The sequence below is a fragment of the Triturus cristatus genome, chromosome 2_1 (genome assembly GCF_964204655.1).
Source record: "Triturus cristatus chromosome 2_1, aTriCri1.1, whole genome shotgun sequence".
Classification (NCBI taxonomy): domain Eukaryota; kingdom Metazoa; phylum Chordata; class Amphibia; order Caudata; family Salamandridae; genus Triturus; species Triturus cristatus.
This window is the reverse complement of record NC_140581.1, coordinates 969,109,641-969,131,555: the sequence shown is the minus strand read 5'-3', so window position 1 is coordinate 969,131,555 and position 21,915 is coordinate 969,109,641. Positions and strand designations below refer to the sequence as shown.

Here is a 21,915-nt window from a genome sequence, read left to right as displayed (position 1 = left end):
ATTCCTGATAAGTAGATGTGTTAATATGGAAACTTCATTCCTGGTCACTATTACTTCCTTAAACAGAGTTAGTGAATTCCAAGTGCTCTTAGTGGAAGAACCATTCATTCAGGTGTACAGTGAAAGTGGTCTTCAGCACACATCCACGATTCCTTCCAATGGTCGTCTCACTTTCATAGTCCCCTCATTCATATTATTAAACTTCCAGCATTCTCTCAAAACCCTTCAAGAAGAGCAGAAGGAGAGTTGCAATCACTAGCCCTCTTTAATGGTCTACACACAAGCTTATTCCACCCTGGGACTGCTAAGTCAATCTCCTAGTTGGATCACATTTGTATTGGCAGATGGCTAACAGGCGGCTTGTGCACTGTGTTTGATTTTCTCTGCATTTTTACCTTCAGTCACCTTCCTTGTTTCACAAGTAACTCAGCACGAGCACTTTTGTCACACCTTTGCACATATTGAAGCAACCAATCATTGACATGTACATAGATTGTTGAGTGTACTTTGAACTGAATACATGCTGTGAGCACTAACATTTATCTGGGTTATGTGTCATATTTATTTGTTTTTGTTTGTTTGAAAAGTTGTTGAATTATGCTCTTTGGATCCCTTAAAGAAATATAGGCCCCCACAAAAATAGTGTTTGGTGTCAACAGGGCTTACGTTTTTCATACCACCTACAATCACCAAGGGAAAGATTTGACTCAACGCAATGCAACCCTGCAAGACAACTTGCTGCACCGTGCTGTGTCAAAAGGAGAGTGCAGCAATGTGACATATCTACTAGCATATGGTGCATTCCTTCTCTTCTTCTGTGCACCGAGTACAGCCTAGCCCCAACGCAGGCTCACCTGCGCCATGGGTCAAGTGTGCCTGCGTATCAGGCAGGATTGTTTTTGTGTAGGAAGGGGCATCTTCCTGCACAAAAACAATCCTCAGAGGCATTTTCTTCTTTCTTTGTGTGCTGCAGAAGAGGAAATCATGACATTTCTGCTCATTATGCCTCACCTGGGAAGCCGTAGCATTTTGATACATTCTCAGATTTACTTGTGTTAGTAAATCCTGGAATGCACCAAAAACCATAGAACACCTTCCCAATGCAAAATAATGCAAGGTAGCAACTTGCGCTGCCTTGATTTACTCTAGATTTACTATGCGATGCAGAGCCACGTAAGGTTGCTTTGCATGGCATAGTAAATCTGATTAAGGGCATGCATTGCCTTGCGCCACCTTGCATGACTCAAGGCTATGCAAGCCCTTAGTAAATCTGAACCTAGATGTGAAGCAATCATTCATGTACTATATAGACTGGTCCAAACTTAACATCTGTTGGTCTCATGTGTACAAACACGTCTTGATCTTACCATTTCTTACAATGGCATACAGCCAGCTGTCTGGTACGTTGTATTGAGGTTTGTGTGCACGCACAGAGACAACTCACAAACATTTCACATGGACATTCAATGTTTATAAAAGGGGCTGTCATGGTTTTACAATATAAATATTTAAAAGACAGAAACATTATTTACTACAACTACTACTACTTATCCTTCACCTCAGCCTTAAGGAGAATGGGCACTGTTTTGTATTAGCTGCGCTACATAAGATTTACTAAACGCATGTTGCAAATGTAAAATGACTTACCTGTAACCAACTGTTTAAGGATTGTTGTGTCCTAGATTTACAAGCTCTTCCCAACTCCCGGTGGTTGATAACTACGCTGTACTTGACAATAGGCTTTATCAAGCTTTCATATTTTACTTCACGTGTACGAGCAGAAATACTCTGATGGATACAAAAATAACAATCTAAACTAGAGCCTGTGTGTTGCTGCATTGTAGGTTTTGGATACATGATCACAAATCATTCCTAAAACCTATACCTGAAAAGCTGAAGTACACAGCATCTGAAAGTCCGAACCCACTGTTAGGTGGCATGATAGTGCACAGCATGTACGCGTACAACACAAGCTGTGTACAGGTAAGCAACATTTTCCATTCTACCTGCTCATAGTGAGTGCTCCCATTGCTTTGCATCATGCCACAGTACACAATTCTGTGAGCATGTTGTGTTGGCGGCCAGCATGGATCTGGGGTGGTGGGGCCGGGGACGAGGGGGTAAGGAGGTATAATTGTAAAAAACAAAAAAATTCACTTACATCCTCACCGCTCTGTCCCACGTCTTCTCTCCTCTGCCAAACAGGAAGCAGCCAAGCTCCCCTGAGCCAATCACAATGCTGCAATGCAACATTGAGATTGGTCTGAGCACTGTGGTTCGGCGCTCAGACGGGAACTGGGGGCCTGGGAATGTTCTCGATGTAGGCTATAATGCAGCCTTCATGGAGAACATCCTAAAGTGCGCATGACGGTTTAGCCGACCCGAGAGGGCAGGTCACAGCATCATGTGCATTTAGTGTGCCCACCACTCCTCCCTTGCTCTGTCAGAAGAGCAGCCCCGCCTTCATGCTGCAGGAAAGAATTAAATTATAATAGCATTGCGTTATTATCATTTTATTTTTCCTTTCTTTTACTGCTGCACAGCAGCAGTGGGGCGACGCTCCTCCGCCTTAGCGGAGGAGCTGCCAATGCGCACTGGTCTTATTTCATTCAAATCAGAAATACCAAGTTCATCTGATTTCCTTTTGTATAAAAATTGTTCAAGAAAAGGAAGACTGCATAGTCTAATCATTCTCTACAAACATTCAAAAGTATACAAGTTAATTAAGTTTGTGAATGGATAAATATACCCACAGAAGGGTAAAACTGCCTACATGTTACACTTAAGCCACTATTGGGAAATAAGCAATGGAGTGTATTAGGGACAATGTCAGAAAGTCAAAAACTATAAAAACAGGACAGTGAGAATGAGGGATGTATTTTAAATAGCGACAGTCACAGTCTATCAAAATGGTCCCACAATGTCACAATATTGTTTTCATTTATAAAAGAACAAGAGCACCCCGTATGTCCATGCGAACAGGGGAATCAAGGCTACCTTGGCAAATGTTCACATGTAACTCATTTTAGGAAACAAGTATTGGTTCACAGACTTTCCTGTACAGAATCAATCTTATAAAAAACTTTTTGAAATGACAACAATTCTACTCATGAATAGAAAAAAGAAGAAAGAATCAGCCATGCCAGTATTTTTTAAGGAACAACTGCGGTTCAGCCGAACCGAGTTTATTAAAGCAATGAATAGTAGCTTTGAACATATAGATGTGAGTGTTTCTTAAGGAAAGTGAGTGAGCCCGAGGTGAAAAGACAAACCAACACTGAGTTTGGAAACAAGAAGGTAAGGTGCATGTGTGAACAGATCCGGTGTATTGGTTGCTTTACAACGAAAGACAGCAGTTTTTTCATTTGGTGCAATTCCGGACACAACACAATCAATTATTGTATCACAATTCAAAGAAACAATCTGTCTTTTTACATTTGTCGACGACGTTTCGACCCTTTGGCAAATAATTAGGGTCTCATCAGGTTGACAACCCATAGACATACATAACAGGGCACCACCATGCATGGAAATAGATTTAAATTAGCCCACAAAGGGCCTTATGGTGTGCTCCTTTGCAGAGCTGTGAATAATAAATAATAAAAATGACACTGTTATAGTTTACAATAAAATGAATAAAATCATTGTTTTTGTTAATAAACTTTCATCTTATTCCCATTTCTTTACCTGTGGGAGATTTCCAGCACAGTGACAGAGATCATCATGGTGGCAGAGATCTTGACCAAGGTGGTAGAGATTTCTCTGTACGTGTGAAAACTTACAAGTAGTAACTTTTTACTTGTAAATTTGAATTTGACTCTGGACCCTTTTTTCAGGGGATGGAGACATGTAAGTCTACATTTTGGAGTAAATGTACACCCTGAAATGGTGAATTGGACAAAGTAGTACATTTACCGCAAAGCGAAAACGTTAATTTATATGTGTAGGTTTACTCATGTGTAAATTTCCCTTTGTGAATAGGCCCCGTAATGTCCTTCTCACCTTAAATCTCTCTAGGTGGATCAAGTGGAAAACCTGTCTAGAATGTGCTGGAATATACTTCAGAGGAGGATTTGTGAGGAGCAGGTCAATGTTCTATCTCGCAAACAAAATTTATAGTTGAATCACCCAGTTACTTTTTGATACCTGCTTTTCCCCTTCTTTCATATCCCTCTTAGCCTGGGGTGTGATGGGGACTGTGACTGTAGCCATTTAAAGGGTAATACTACCATATAGTTCATAATATATCCAAACAGACTGTGATAACATCCAGTTGTTACCAAACAGGGTGCATGATTTCTGCAGAACGGCCAAGTGGTGTCTAAAACCACCTGCAGTGTAGGAAGAACCATCCAGGAAAATACTAGCTATACACTTTGAACTGGGAGGTGGAGGTTTATGGGTTTAGATGGCTCAGCAAGCGTATAATTCTGGCCTACACGACTCAAGGTTGCATGAAGGGCAGTTCAGGCACCTCGCATTAAGGTGTCCCCAGCCCCCTCTACTGTAGAAAATGTGATTATTGGCCAGATTTTCTTCTTCATGGTAACATGCCTCACTCAAAAGAATTTATGAAAACATGGTTTTAGACATTTTTGTGAATCACCCTCACAGACCTTACAGTCTTATAGCAAAATATGTGAAGCAAGCTTCCAGAAGAGATGGGCCTATCAAAAACTGTGCAGCATTTTATAGCACTGCTGTATCAATGGTGAGGAAACAAAGCATTTTCCAGTAAGACATGTGAATATCTACCACTTCTTTAGTATATGGATGGGGAAGCTTATAGGTTGAAATCTTATCTATTAATGTTGAGTTTTGGTGCCATGTGTTAGGCCTGAAATGTGTGCTCCAGACTTGGTGCAATTTTACTCATGGGGTGGTGAGCTAAAAAGATGTGAGGATAGGTTCTTAGGCTGCATGCCACAGCCAATCAGGGTTCTAGTCTGAGGATTATTTGGATCATGCTTTTGGTAAATGCCAGGTCCTTTTGCTTTTCTGAGTTCTTGATAATTGTTGATGGTCTTGAACTGATATTTAACCATTCATTGGACTAAACCAAGGGATTAGAGTTGCATGCATTTGAAATCTGCTGAAAATTTGTAACAACGTATAAAACATTTGGATTCTCATTCGTTTTATTGGAATTAACTTGAATGCTAAGATGGTATAATGCAGAATGTTCAATGAACCAGGGTTGGTCTACTGAATGCTGAAAAGTGCATCTTTTTGGCTAATAAAATGAAAAAGATAAGAACCTCGGGGGGAAACAACCTTTACGCCACGGCTCGAACCTAATGGTCCAAACCATGAACGCTTCTTTACAACACGTTCCTTAACCCCACACATCGTTACAATGACTTGCCTTGAGGGAAGCGTTATTGGATTGATGTTGGACTTTTAAGTTCAACACTTTCCCTACTGTTGCACAGACTGGAGTTAGAATAGTAAATTATACAACTCCAGCGCTTTACCTACGACAAGTCATTTTGATAACTTGCGTGGTAAAGGAACGCGTTGTAAAGACGTGTTTGTGGTTCAGATCATGTTGTAAAGGGATGCGGAAAAATGCCTGCATGGTTCTGACATATATCCACCTTAAGTTTTGAAATTTTTAGACTTGAATAATAAAAAGTGAAACATTCCTTAAAACGCCTGAGCCATTTTATCAGAATTAGAAGACTGACAGTGAAATATATAAAACAATTAACAAGAAAGAATATCAATTTTTGTACTACTGATTGAGGGGGGTAAACACTGACTGTAATCATACAAATAATGAGACGAAAGATACAAAATAGAAACTGCTAAATTGTGAGCTACAATTTTGAAATTATGTAATATTAATTCTATATCTATTTGCATTAATTGACCTCGACCTCTTAATTTCACAATTATTTAATTTCAGCATTCAAATGTCTACTACTTCTCCCTTTTCAAATGGCGTTACACTGATTACGCCAGAAATGTTTGGATCATTTCATGTAGCAGTGAATGTGTATCTAACAATTGAGCATTGGGGTCCTAAATTAAGATGCAGTTGCTGCCATTGTTTTGTACTGATTTGTGTCTTGGTTGAGGAGTCGTAGCAGCACTATTGTACCACCTTAGACAGTGGTAAATGGTTGCTTGTCACAAGAACCTCCAAGAAATGTGCTGCTTTTGTCTGGAAATATAGCATCATTTGTTGATATATTTAAAGTAAGCAACTGAATATAACATAATAACAGACGTATAACAATAAAATTAAACATAACAGAGCACATCACAACTAACAACACATCAAAAGTAAAAGCAAAATCCAACACAACAACCACAGTACAACACAATAAAGTCACATTGCAGTAATCAAGCACAAATCACACCAGCAAAAAAAGTACAAAACACATCAACACCCCAGCAAAGTGCAACATAACATATGAGCGCAAACGATATTGTAACTCATTATCACGTTCAGGATCCTGTTTTCGTAATATGGTACTTGAAGCTCTAATTTACCACCGAGAACAAAAAGTAGTGCAAGTCAAAAATATTTTGTGATCTGAACAATGATTTCGGATCTTGCCACATTTGTTTTCTAATTATGGCCCTTCAAATCATTTCTTCCTCTACGTTTGCCGTCAAAGTCTTTACTGTTCATTTAATGCTATTGAAGGAATGAGGAAAGAACTCGAAATGTGGAGAGATGTACAGTTTTATACGTATAGGATGCAAAAACGAGAAAGGTGCAAATAACTATTGGATACCTAAATAAATTAAACTACTTGAAGGCACACCAAAAACCAAAGATAAAACTGGCTTTTGCTAAAGAAACAAAGTGATAGTACTTTGAGACTAAAATGGACATTTGGAATGTGAGTATCTTTAAGGATACTCACAGGATATAAAGAAGTTGATGGCAAGGTGAAATCGAATCACTTGGGTGACTTGACTTGAAAAATCAAGTGTTTACGGCCATACCACAGAGGACAAAGTCTCCATTACTTGCGGCCTATTGAACAAGGAAACTGGAACCAGCTGTGAACACTTTCCTTCTTCCAGTGATTGAATTAAAGGGTGCTAATGTCACTTTAACAAGAACATACTTATAGTGGAGGGCGCTGATGAGGCAAACATTAATAACAGGAGTCCTTGTAATAAAATATCATAACATGGCTATTCACGTAGGCCATTATGTGTAGACATATGCACAGGAAGTATGGTTGTTCCATCTGTCTGCTGACTTTGTGACAAAGCTGAACTTCTTTAAGTGTCCACAAAAAGTCGACAGCCTTAACTGATTTTAAGAAGATAAAATACCTGTAACATTTCAAAGGATTTACTAAAGGGGTTGCTTAACCTATTAGTGCGTTTTGCATTAGATTATTTTTGCAGATTTGACATGTATGCACTAGGCTCTCTGTTCCTTCACCTAGACATGTATGCAACACTTTGATAGTCACAGAGGGAAATATAATCCTTTGCATACAAATGCATTGTTAATTACTTTTGATGAGGGGTGTATGAGTTAAGTCGTTTAATATTTTTGTACAAAACAGAAATAAATCATGTACATGTTGCATTTATATGAGAGGTCATATGACTTTGAGTTCAGTTCGTTGACATTGGGCAATGGGTGAAAGATTGCTCTGTCGAGTCTAATTTCTCTAATGATGCCTGGTTCTGTGTGCTTCTGTTTTTTCAGCATTCCAAGACATTTTTTGAAGGACTCTGAAGCACGTTATTACATATGGCGTTGTCAGGACTGATCAACGAGTTTTATTAACGCAGAACGTCTCTCTGAAAGGGCCCCTTATTCAAGTTCCAAGGAAAGGGGCGCGTGCCTCTACCTGAACCCACGCAGCCTGTGACGGACCAGTGGCCGCCATTGGATGATGTGTTGACGCAGTTCAAGGAAGAGAAAGAAAGACTCGCTCTTCTGAAATGATGTGTCCCTCTTGGGAGAAACCACTGGATTGCCTAAAAAACATGAAGCCCTTTGGGAACGTCCAGCTGCTTCTGCTTTTGTTGTGTTGTTTTCTTGTGCTGCCGCACTCTAACCAATCGTTTGTTAAAGTTAACCGCGGGATCAGGGTGATGAAGGGACAGTCGGCGGTCCTGTCCCGTGAAGATCTGGAGTTTTCTATTCCACGCGAGAAGGATGCATGCAAAGTGGAGGTTGTGATGAATGAACCGATAACGCAGCGAGTCGGGAAACTGTCACCCCAGGTAAGGTGGATTTCTGTCTATTAGCACTCTGTGGCATAAGTCTTTCGATAATATGCGTACCAATGACGACAGGCTTCTTTCCCTCACGTTTTCCAGTCGTGTAATCATTTAACTTATGGAAAGGGACACGGTTTGATAAAATACAGTAGTTGTGGCTTTTGTATAATGGAATTGTTGCAAAATTCTTCACTAACACAAACGGCATATTTACAGTCAGGGCGGCAGAAATGTGTCGAGGTTCCTCATATGCAGAATGTGGCATGCATAAGTGCCTGTAAGGTTGCACCTGTTTGCACTTGCTATGACCCTGGTGTATGTAGGGCCAGATTTACCACTTAGGCAGTGCTGTAGCTGCAAATGCTGCGCTGCGTGAAACGAGAGAGGAGGAGAGCGCCATGTTTACAGAAATATGCTTCTCTTACCCTTTCCCTAGCGCCGGCGCTGAAATCAGCTGCTGTGCGCCACGGAGACACCTTTGCACCATAGTGCCAGGGTGTCTCCGTGAGTCTAGCATGGTTTTGTACTGGAAGGGTACCCTTCTAGTACAAAATACTACGCTCAAACTAACTTTAAAACTTTCCCCACCTTGTATGTTTGCTGTACAGTGCAGCACACACACTCAAAATCACAAAAGGAATGAGAAATTAAAGCTTTTTTCCTTTGTTGCACCTATTTCAAAAGGATGCAGTTTTCTGACGCTAAACCCTGTCTAATTTATTTAGTAAATTTTAGTGTCAGAATACCTGGGTGGTTGCATGTGAATTGCCGTGCGCCACCCATGGTATACCCCCTTGGCGCTAAGTAATGCAAATATTGCTGCTACGTGTTACTTTCATGTTTTTTCCAGCGCTAAGCTGGAAAGTAAATTGGAAAAAATAAATTTACGCCAAATTGCGTCACTTTTGTGACGCAAACACAGTGTAAAATCTTAGTAAATCTCCCGCTAAGCGTTTTCCAGTCAGACTGATATTGCATAAACTGTCCTGTCTTGGCAACTCGGCTGCATATCAGCGCATCAGCTTAATAGTTCAAGCTTCAATCTGCTTTAAAAATGTCAGTATGACATAAAATGCAGTGGCTCAACATATCGCTTCGTGTGTGTAGTGACTAAATAGATTTTAGTTTAACATTCTCTTTTTATTCTTGATAGTACCTCAACATTACACTTTCTCAGCACTTTTCTAACATTTTTTCAGAAGCACATGGGCTGACCATCATAAGTCATTTAGTGCTTTAAATATAAACCGAAAGAGCTTAGATACCGCCTTCCCTCTAGAATATAATTCGAGTAAAACTACTCCGTCAAGTAGGTTTTTCTATGATTAAAGCTCGCGGGCAAAGTCTTGATAATTTTATAGTTAACCAATTATGCAGCACAAAAAAACGTCAAATGTAGTCCCATGGCGCCGCGGTGGTCCTCGTGCTTCATTCTAGTTTTGTTTGCTTTTTGTCTATTTATTGAAAATCCCTGAGCAAACCCGCCGACGAGCCCCTCAATGTGCAGCATTTTAAAAACAATGTGCATTGTTTATTTATTTATGTGAGGATTTTTATAAAGTGCTGATGATCACCATGGGTGTAGCTAGTATTTTGGCGTGCTTGAGTCTTTATGTGATGGGGGGGGGGGGGCAGTTTTATTGTGGGGTCTCTGTGCCTGTGCGTCTTAAACGCGTACTGTTTGATGCTTACACCATCACGCCCTGTGACATCCGTGCACAGCAAGACAAATGCACCAGTGTACGTCAGCAGACAGGAAATGGCGGGAGGAGACTTTTCTGTGCCTAGAGCTCTCTTTCTTTTCCAAACTTCAAGACAATTGTTTACTCATTAGTAGAGACATTTTAAGGCACGAGCAAGGTGGACAATTGTCCATGGCCCCCACTTTACAGGGGTTCCTCTGGTAAAATGAATGGGTTGGTCACAAGACTCTCTCTTCTTCCTCTTCTCGTTGTCGCTCTCTCTCTTTTGTCTCGTTCTCTATCTGTACCTCCCTCTGCTGCCTCTGCCTCTCTACCTATCCCTAACTCACACAATATCTTTCTACCTCTCGCTGTACCTCACTTATCTGTGGCTCCACCATTTCTCTCTCAATACGTTTTTCATTCTCTTTATCTCTCTACTTTCCCGAAAATGTCTCTTACTTCCTGCTGCGTTATGTGGTTCTCTCTCACCTCTTTGTGTACCTCATCTTTCTCTACTTCATCCCTCTACCTCTAGATTGATTTATCTCATCTCTCTAGACTTCACAAATCAGTAGAACCCCATCTTTCTCTCTATCCTTGTTCTTTAACTCTCTCAAACTCATCACGCACCAGTGCTTGATTGAGCTGAAAATTCGTAATAAATGTGAAGTTCTTCTGAACTGGGGGCCCCAAAATATGTCTTGAAGTTGCCTGGGACTCCAGAAATCCTCTAGATTTCTCTGCATATTAGTGATGCTAATGTGCCAACATGAGCCAAAACTTCTTTCTAGTTTCGCGAAAGCTGCAGATATCCTGCCGCCATGGAGTGTAACTGATGAACAGTTGGATGAGTGTACTGATTGATGGAGTTCAGCTTTTGGTGGAATGATGGCTGCCTGCCATTAGTAGAAAGATTGGAAGCCTGTCAGTGCGGTGCTGCACCCTCTTGTCTGTGAACTGGTGTTTGTCTTTAGTGAAGTGAGAATGCTTGTTCACCCCTGCCAGTGACCGACAGAAGGCTACTAAGACTTTCTTGGTGAATGAACACATGATTTGTGTTTACACCATCCAAATGGAAGCCTAGCACTGCATGTTACTAGCCAATGTGGGGCTACGATTTATGAAATGACCCATATATCTCTTTTTTACACAATCCGTCCGTGCAAAATGTTTTTACATCTTTATTTTCATTGTATTGGTCAATAGAGCAGGATATACACAGGTCATTCAGGAATGTGCAGTCCGATGTATCCAGCACATACAATGAAAGTAAGCAGACCTAGAAGTATTCAGATCAATCTTGTAACAGCTCGTAGAAAATAAAACCATTACTGGCCCCTAAACACCCAACTCCCCCCCCCCCCAACTTCCACGCCTGAGCTTCCATGATTGGTACATTGTCTTTCATTGTGTATTGTTTGTGATAACAGTCTCATTCTAACCACAGCAGTCCCTAATAGGCCGGCATTTGATTCGCAGGGACAATCTCCCACTACACCCCAAGGCTGTTACACATTCTCCCCATTCTGCTCTGGTGTGCCTTCCCATTGTGTGCATGTATGTGCAAGCAGGGCCCGAGACATTTCAGCCCGGGCCGCAAGGGGCTCCGTGCTTTGGCTTCCCTTCACGTCCTTCTCATATGCACCTCTTCCGCTCCCGCCCATTCCACTACACCTGCCTCCCAAGCTTCCCATGTTGGCACCCGAGGACTTATCCAGTGAATTGCAATAGCCTTTTTGCTATAATGAATCCTTGAATGGTGTGCCGTCTACTAACTCTCTTTTTTGGGTTCTCTGGAAGAAGACCCAGCAGACATGTTCTTATTGTCTGCGGGATCCTCTAACCCGTGGCCCCCTTGCAACTGAACCAAGACTTCTGACCAAAAGCCCTGCACCAATGGACAGTGCCATATCATATGCATAAAGTCCGCCATCTCCGCATGGCATCTCGGACATCTTTGGTCCCTAGAGGGGTATATCTTGTGCAGGCGTTTGGGGGAAAGATAGATCATGTGTATGAAATTAAATTGTATCTGCTTAAAATGGGCACACATTGCCACTCATTTCACTCCCGCATGCATCTTGAGCCAGTTCCCCGTAGATATTGGGTCCTCGCTGATTCGTGCAAAATGTTGTCATGACTTTTCTATTTGCAGGTAATAGCAAATTCATTTAAAGATTTCTTGCTTCTCATCTGTTGTAAAAATGAGAGACAAGCAAGCACATACATGGGCAGGAAACAGAAAGGCAGAGAGTCAGGCAGGCAAACACATAGGCAAGCCGCTTCACCAGTTCATAAAAGGAGAACCATAAGAAATATCACAAGATAAGAGGGGGAAACTCAGAACAAACACTTTACAGAACTATTCACCCTTTGGCATATCCATGTTATGCAGCATAGAAGAAGTGGGATTATGCTTTTCAGATAAAATTATAGATAAAACACCACAACGTAGTTATAAATTGTATGATTCACTAGTCCAACAGGGTGCACTCACTTGGTAGCTAAGGCCCGGATTTACTAATCTTTCACGCAATGCAGTACATATGCAAACTTGTTGCACTGCCTTGCGACAAAGGGAGAGAGTAAAAAGTGTTATGTTTACTAAGATATGACACACTTCCGCTCTCTTTTTGCTCTGGCACACTTCCAGTAGCCTAGCGCCAACTCAGGCCCCCTTTCGCGATGATGCAAAGGTGCTTGTGCTACAGGCAGGAATATTTTTGTGAATGAAGGAATACCTTCCTACAGTAAAAGAATCCATAGAGGCTTATTGCTCTTTGAATGTGGGCTGCATAATGCAGCACACATGCAAAGAGAAAGTAACGAGGATAAATTAATTTGTGTTATTGTTACACCTGTCTCGGCTAGGCGCACCATTTTGGCACAAACCCAAATTTCCTGTCTGTAGTAAATCTAGGTTTGCATCAAAATACATGAGTGGAAGCTCTGGAAAACCCATGCTCACCCATTGTAAACCTCCCTGATGCATTGAAACGCAACACACGAGGTGCTGCGTTGCATTGCTTTGTTGTATAAAACCATTCAAGGCAATGCAAATCGGCCCTTGGATGGCTTTGTAAAACTCAACTACCATTTTGCATAGTGGCTGTGCCAAGAAAGTGGTGCAACCACAACGTAAATTGTTAGTAAATAAAGACGGAAATATGAGACCAGTATCTGTAGTGAAAGACAGAGGGGCAAATTTGCTAAGGACTTGTCTTTGCACGAAGAAGGTCGTTGTAGGGTAACGCAAGTCAATAACTGGGATTTACTAAACTACGACAAGACACATTGCGTGGCTCTGCGTGTTACAGTGAATATAAAGAAACACAACACAGGGCCATCACTGCCACGCGTTACATGGTTGGAGCATGGGAGTTCCCATGCATCCACCCATGTATTTTGAGGCAAATCCAGATTTATAAAGACTTGTCAAACTGTGTTTGCGCCAAAATGGTACACCTACCGGACAGAGGTGTCATGAGGAGAAATATCTTTATTAATTCCCATTATTTCCGCCATACATGTGTGCTGAATTCTGCAGGTCTGACGTAAAGAGAAATATGCCTCTGAAGATTGTTTTTGTGCAGGACAGTGCCCCTTACTGCACAAAAACAATCCTGCCATAACACAGACACCTTTGCACTATGGTACAAGGGTGACTGCATTGGCACTAGGCAGCACACTGCGCAAGTGCAAGGAAGAGCTGAGCTGAAATGCTCCATATTTTTTTTTTTTTAAATATGGAGCATTTCTCTACCTTTCACACAACACAACACTGAGCAGCAAGTTGCCTTGTTGCATTGCTTTGCATGAAAGAAAGGTAAATATGCCCTTCAGACTCTGTGAAACAGCCACTCCTGATAGATCAGAACAACTTTAATAATATATGTGACAAGGCTGTGTTTGACAAAGAGTTGCCTTCAACTTGACATACGATTTTAGTATTGGACCCAGTTATTACTTTTGAAAGTTGAATGTAGCCCTGTCTGGAATAACTGTGTCAAAACCTGCAATAAGAAGAAGTAACTTTAATGAAGAGTAAAGCATAACACATTTTGCAAACTCTTCTCTTCAGACCAACTGCCAAGAAACTAATCTTTAATAGAGAACACCAATGAAATTAAGGTTTTGTAGTGGAAAGCAATGGAACCTTCTACGTAGACAGGAAGAACTATGCAGAGAAACCCCTACAAACAAGTCAAACACAACCACAGTGTGCACACATAAACTGATTACTGAAAAAAATCATACCTTTAAATCAATGGGGGAAGGAAGAGCAAGATATTTATTGAAGCCCTACATCCTGGCTTCACCCGGAAAGCAGTAACTTTGTTATCAAAATCAGGGTAGTTCCTCCACTGCCATGTGGACGCAAATTGTAGAGCCAGTTGGCTAAGTTATGTCTCGCTGGAAGATCTGAAAATCAGAGCATGGTGCCCTCACACACCTGTTAGGGTGTCATGCTTCATCATTGGGCGCTCCTCGTCTGGCCGGCGCTGCAATGCCTGACGAGCCTGAGGGCTTATTTATCGGAGATCTTTTGATCTGGAGATGACGTAAAGATAAATGCAGGTGAGGGACTTAAGTGAGTTACATGAGTTGTGAATGACTAAAATAGGATCTGGTAACCTTAAGAAATGTTTTATGAAAACAAGGTTGCAGGACTAAGTAAAAACAGTGGTGCTATCATATGGTTTAAAGGTACCAGGATAACTGCTAGACAAAAAATGGTCACTAGTATGGTGTGGTCAACATGTTTCGTGCCATTTGTGCCCAGTCTTCGGACAGCACTTCGACAGGACCAAAAGTCAGTGTATCCCCTATCTGGGGTGACGGTCTCCTCTAGAGTAGAGAGAGACCTCTTAGTGTTTTGCCGGTATGCCCTGTGTGGGTGCCGGTCAGCGATTCCACTTAGGAAAAGGAGACATAAGTTGGAAGGAACAAGCAACACACATTTTTAAATGGGGTGTACTAAGTTACTGCAATTATTGGTAAAAAGGGTGAAATTGTGTAAATACAAGTCTTATCGAAAGGAGTAACGTGTATCTGCGTTGTTTTCCAGTGAGGTAAACAATCCTCATAATGCAGAGATCAACATACATTAGATAAAAATTATTACTCACAACAAGTAGGAGAGGACATCAAAATGTAGTATGGAGAACGCTGGCTTTATGCACTTGACGTAGAGGGTGCAGCATTTTTGGCATGATAGTGACTTACCTCACATGAGGCTTGGTAGTGCTCCTTAGGCGTAATGGACGGTCCTGACCACAGTGAGGGACACCTTCATAAGACATAAAAGGAAGAAGCAAGCCCTGGGGGCTGGGCTTTCATGCAGGGCTGATCTCCGCTCTTTACCCCAAACCCAGTATGGGAGCAAGAGAGTACTCCCCGGGCCTGCAGCCACCCTGCCCTGGGTACTGTCACAGCCATACCGTGGACTCAGGGTGCTGCCTTGGGTGAGTGCCATCCACCTTTCTGTAACCCAGGGAGCCAAGGAGGGTTAAGCCCAGGCCACATCCTCTCCCCACGGGCCAGCCTAGGAAGCCCATTCTCTTCAACTAGGGCTTCCAGAGCCGGGGGGGGGGAATTGGAGTTTGTCCGGTCTGGTGGATGGCCGGCCATCTAGTCACCCATCCTGCCGGGCCATCTGGTTATGCAGCAAGGTGACTAAATGGCCCAAGACTACCCAGCGACCAGATGGCCCGTGATGACCAGACCCCGGACCCAGTCTCACGGCAGTCCAATGATGACAAGAGTGGCATTGCACTCTGAGGCCGGTGGTCGGGAGGCTCCTTCACAACACAAGTGAGGTATCATTTTCCTAGGGGGATCAAGGGGAATGCTGGGTGGTAGAATATTTGTGCTGGCGCGGTGATCCCACACAGAAATGTAAGGAAAATTAGATTTTTTAGTTAAATTTGAGGTCTGCAGGGGATTGTGGGTAATAAAACTTTGGGGGATCCATGCAAGCCACACCTCCCTGGACTCCTCTGTGTCTAGTTTTCAGAAATGTCTGAGTTTGGTAGGTTTCCCTACATGGCCCAAAAACTCAGGTTATCCCCTTGCAAAACCACGTCACTTTGTGATCGATCATTTTGATGCCTCGACAATATGTTTTGGGTCCTTCCCTATCGCTGGCTCTTGGCTCACCTACACAAGTGAGGTAGCATTTTTAATGCGAGACATGGGGAAATGCTGGGTGGTAGGAAATTCGTGCCGGCCAGGTGATCCAACAACTTTCCCACTCTGAAATGTTAAAGAAAACTTGATTTTGTTTTAGCTAAATTTGAGGTTTGCACAGGAGTCTGGGAAAGAAAACTTAGGGGGATCCATGCAAGCCACTCCTCCCTAGTCTCCCGGATGTCTAGTTTTCAGAAATGTCTGAATTTGGTAGGTTTTCCTAGATGGCCGCCGATCCTGGACCAAAAACGCAGGTGACCCCCTTTTAAAACCAGGTTATTTTGTGATCGATAATTTTGATGCCTCCACAATATGTTTTCAGCCCTTCACTGTCGCAGTCACTTGGCCCACCCATACAAGTATGGTAGCATTTTTATCAGGAGACCTGAGGGAACTCTGGGTTGCAGGAAATTTGTGCCGGCATGGAGATCCCACAACTTTCCCACACAGAAATGTGAGCAAAATGGTTCTTTTTTAGCTAAATATGAGGTTTGCAGCGGAATCTGGGTAGGAAAACATTGGGGGATCCACGCAAGTCACACTTCCCTAGACTTTCCATGGTGTCTAGTTTTCAGAAATGTCTGGGTTTGGTAGGTTTCCCTCGATGGCCGTCGAGCCTGGGACCAAAAATCCAGGTGACACCCTTGAAAAACCATGTTGTTTTGTGATCGATAATTTTGATGCCTCCACAATATGTTTTGGGCCCTTCCCTGTCGTGGGCACTTGGCCCACCCACACAAGTGAGGTAGCATTTTTATTGAGAGACCTAGAGGAATGCTGGGTGGTAGGAAATTTGTGCCGGCCTAGTGATCCCACAACTTTCCCACACAGAAATGTGAGGAAAACCTGATTTTATTTTAGCTAAATTTGAGGTTTGCAGGGGAATGTGGGAAAGAAAAACAATGGGGGATCCAGGCAAGCCACACCTCCCTGGACTCCCCTGAGTGCCTAGTTTTCAAAAATGTCTTGGTTTGGTAGGTTTTCCTTGATGGTCGCCGAGCCTGCGACCAAAAACCTAGGTGACTCCCTTTCAAAACCATGTTGTTTTGTGATCGATAATTTTAATGCCTCCACAATACTTTTTGTGCTGTTTCCTGTCACAGGCACTAGGCCTACCCACACAAGTGAGGTATCAGTTTTATCGGCAGACTTGGAGGAATGCTGGGTGGAAGGAAGTTTGTGGCTGCCCTCAGATTTAAGATCTTTCCATCACAGGAATGTGAGGAAAATGTGTTTTGTTTAGACACATTTTGAGGTTTGCAAGGGAATCTGGGTAGCAGACCCTGGTGAGAGCCACACAAGCCACTCCATCCAGAAATCTTCTGGGTGTCTAGTTTCCAAATATGTATAGGTTTGGTATGTTTCCCTAGATGCTGACTGAGCTAGGGCCCAAAATCCAAACAAGGCACATTGCACAAAAAGGGTCAGTTTTGTGTGGAAAAATTTAATGTGTCCACGTTGCGTTTTGGGACGTTTCCTGTTGCAGGCACTTGCCTACCCACCCAAGTGAGGTAACATTTTTATCAGGAGACTTTGGGAAATGCTGGGTGGGTGGAAGTTTGTGGCTCCCCACAGATTTTAGAACTTTCTATCACAGAAATATGGGGAAAATGTGTTTTATGGGACAAAATTTTAGTTTGCAAGGGATTTTGGGTAACAGAACCTGGTGTGAGTCATACAAGTCACCCAATCCTGGATTTCCCTTTGTGTCTAGTTTTCAAAAATGTACAGGTTTTTTAGGTTTCCTTAGGTGCAGGGTGAGCTAGGGCCCAAAATCCACAGCTAGGCACATTGTAAAAAAATGGTCAGTTTTCAGTGGAAAAATGTGATATGTCCACGTTGCGTTTTGGGCCGTTTCCTTTCGCGGGCACTAGACCTATCCACACAAGTGAGGTACCAATTTTATTGTGAGACTTGGGTAAATGATGGCTTGGTGGAAGGTTCTGGCTCCCCGCAGATTCCAGAACTTGCCATCACAGAAATATGACGTAAATGTGTTTTTTTTGTTTTTGTTTTACAAACTTTGAGGTTTGCATGGGATTCTGGGTAACATACCATGGTGAGAGCCACACAAGTCACCCCATTCTGGATTCCCCTGGTTGTCTAGTTTTCCAAAAATGTACATGTTTGCTAGGTTTCCCTAGGTGTCGGCTGAGTTAGGGCCGAAAACCCACAGCATAGGCACATTGCAAAAAAGGGCCAGTTTTCAGTGGCAAATTTGATATGTTGGACCTTTTCCTGTCGCGGGCAGTAGACCTACCCACACAACTGAGGTACCATTTTTATCGAGAGACTTGGGGGAATGCTGGGTGCATGGAAGCTTGTGGCTCCCCTCAGATTCCAGAACTGTTCATCACAGAAATGTGAGCAAAATGTCCTTTTTTGACTAAGTTTGAGGTTTGCAAGGGATTCTGGCTAACAGAACCCTAGAGAGATCCACACAAGTCACCACATCCTAGATTCCCCTGGGTGTCTAGTTTAAAAAAATGTAGAGGTTTGCTAGGTGTGCCCAGGTGCCAGCAGAGCTAGTGTTCAAACTCCACAGTTTGCACATTGCCAAAAATACAAACGGTCAAATTTCAGTTGATGTTTTCATGTTGCGTTTCAGGCTGTTTCCTGTTGTGGGTACTTGGCCTACCCACACAAGTAAGGTACCATCTTTATCGGGAGACTTAGGAGAATGCTGGCGGAAGGAAGGTTGTGGCTCCTCTCAGTCAATGTGAGGAAAATTTGCATTTTTAGACACATTTTGAGGTTTACAAGGGATTTCGGGTAACAGAGCCTTGTGAGAGCTACACAAGTCACCCCATATTGGATTTCTGCGCATGTTTAGTTTTTCAAAATGTACAGGTTTGCTAGGATTCCGTTGGTACCGGCTGAGCTACGGCCCAAAATCCTCAGCTAGGCACATTGCAAAAAAGGGGTCAGTTTTCTGTATCGCGAGACTTGGGGGGAGCACAGATAATCAAATTGTCAATTATCAATGTCATAATTGTCATTATTATCAATTCTCTTTCTATGCATTCCTGCCTTCCAAATGCAAGATAGTGTGTAAAAAATAAGTCATCTTGAAAAATGCCCTCTATTTCATATGCTAGTATGGGTACCCACAAATTCAGAGATGCGCAAATATCCACGGCATCTAAACTCCTTATCTTGTTCCCATTTCAGAAATACATATGTTTCCTTGATACCTATTGTTCACTTTTTATATTTTACCAAATCAATTGCTGTATACCGGGTCCACAATGAAAAACCATTTCAAGGTGCAGCTCAGTTATTAGCTCTGGGTACCGCATGTTGTTGGTGAACCTACAAGCCCTATATATCCCTCCCACCACAGATGGGTCCAGCGGACGTAACAGTATATTGCACTTAAAAATCTGCATAGTTAGAAGAAGTTACAGGTGAAAATATAGGCACAAAGGGCTGTTTTTTTCAACTCAATTTCAATATGTTTTTATTTCAACTGTTACTTTCTAAGGAAAAGCTTGAAGGAACTACACAAATGACCCCTTGCTAAATTCAAAATGTAGTCTACTTTCCAGAAATGTATAGCCTTCCAGGAATCATTATTGGTTTCACACCCATTTCTACCACTAGCTGGAAAGAGTTTGAAAGCACAAAAAATAGGAAAATAGGATTTGTTGCAGTAAAATGTCAAAACTGTAGAACATGTTGGTTTTTCTGACAAAAGTCCTGTTTCAGGAAGCTGGGAAGATGGGGGATTTTAGCAGCACAAACCTTTTATTGATACCATTTTCAAGAAAAAAAAAACAGGCACTTTCTTCTGCGGTACGTTTTTCCCATTTTTCAGAAAAACAAAATGTTGCTGTATTTTGGCTAATTTCTCAATCCCCTCCAGTGGAATCCACAAACCCTGGCTACCTTTAGAATCCTCTGGATCTTGGAAAAAAAGGACGCACATTTGGCATGGATACCTTATGTGGACAAAATGTTTTGGGGCCTAAGCGCAAAGTACACCAAATTGCCAAAAGACAGGCTTACCACTGGTTGGGGGTGGGGTGGGGAGAGGCCTAGCAGCAAATGGGTTAAGAGGAATAAGTCTCCCTTCACCCTGCTGATGTTGAGAAGTTTCAGCCCTCCTGGTTAGGCCTCTACGGGTCTGGGGCTTTTATCAGAACTTATAAGTACAGTACAGTGTTATAGTCTAGTTGCCCTGTCTCTGTCAGTCTGAACACATAAGACAACATAAAATACACAAACATGCAATCAGACCTTTTTTGAGGCACACATAATGACGACTGTAATAAAACAATTTGACGTTGATCCTACTGAGCTTATTTCTTGTAATGGCACCCATCAAATGTACACCTGTCAGGTAGAAATGGTTGGGAGGTTACATTTTCACTCCACACTCTCATGTCACTGATGCATCAGTGTGTCCTCATTTCTAGGACCACTATGCATCTAGTATCATATATCCGGATACATTCAAAACACATTAAAAGTGACAGTGACTGAGTACACTCTGTGTCATACTGCACTCTAATCACTGCACTTTAAAGTGGGTTGTGAAAGCAGGTCAAGCCACCTAAGGGTAATTTCTGTTAAAGAGCTCACCCTGCTACTAACACTCTCTAAAACTCATTTTGCGCACTGCCAGGCTCCACTGGCATAGTATCAGGGTCCTCAATACAACCAGAATGGGTCCCTGCCTTGTCCTCCCCTCCCCCACTGTACTGCCTCGAAAAATGGTTGATCCAGTCTACTGCTGGGATGTTAGAGTTTAGTGTAGCAGCTGAATCCGGGGTCCTGTCGGCCAAAACAGCCCATGATCTCTCAATTTCACGGCATTGAGCAAGAGTTCCAATTTCTCTTCCTTGTGCTTGCATTTAGCCTTACCTAGTGATGTTTTGTAGGAGGCCCTTGCTTCTCTAACTAAATTGCTCTTACCAATTCTAATAGCATCTGAAAGTGTTTTGCGGGCCGCTCTGCAAGTTTTATTATACCATGAAGCCACCTTAGTCTTTCTAGGGAGGGACCTAGATTCCACCATAAAAAGGTATTTGAATGTACAAAACATACAATTATGAATCATATTAAAGTCACCCCATACGGCCGCTGTCAAGGAGTTTCCTCCCAACATTAAGACTGCTTCCAGGGCCGTGGCAAGAGCTTCATAAATTCGCTTTTGGATAGACCCAGAAGAGGCAATGACACTCCACCTCAACTTTCGACGATTACTTGAGGGGACCAGCCTCCTCTGAAATGGTTCGTTGACACAAGAGGAGCCATTAAGCCCCAATGAACCAAGAGTAAGGTCTAGGGCATTGTGGTCACTGTCATACCTCTGTACCATTTCCATATCAACAACAATGGGCCATAGCCTAATATCAAACTGGATGTAATCTATTTGACTCGAAGCACCAGTCGATTAAATGTATCCCTCCCATCCTTGTCAGTGGGGGTTCTCCTGTTAAATGCTCTCAAACCGCTGCTAAGAACAAAGCGTTCAGCTGCATAACAGCAGCTCACCACCTCCTACCAGGTGATAAAGTAAGTGCAGGTATTGCCCATAGTTCATCCTCTTCTCCTCTATTGAGACCAGACCCTGCATCAAAAGGTTCAAAGCAACCATTAAAATCCCCATCACCATTCTAAGTGTATCAGATGGGAGAGATACAAGGTGGCCACTAACTAGGTCGATAGCTGCCAGGTCGGCCTTATGATTTTAATTCCTGCAATGCACATTGTACACCCACAGAGAAACCCCCTTGGCAAACTTTAAGTTCACATGTAAAAGCGTGCAAGTGTGACACTGATCCATGTCACCAAACCCCCTGACGGTCTGCCCCTCCTGCCTGCAATGGCA

General features: G+C 42.5%; 1 protein-coding gene across 1 annotated transcript in view; it reads left to right on the top strand.

Annotated features, from left to right (window-relative positions):
* Nucleotides 1–21,915, top strand: part of FREM1 (FRAS1 related extracellular matrix 1) — a 578,635-nt gene that overhangs the window by 75,403 nt on the left and 481,317 nt on the right. The window contains exon 2 of the mRNA XM_085633804.1: nt 7,685–8,208. Coding sequence (XP_085489930.1) covers nt 7,924–8,208 — 285 coding nt within the window. The 5' untranslated portion in view covers nt 7,685–7,923. The remainder of the gene's footprint in view (nt 1–7,684; nt 8,209–21,915) is intronic.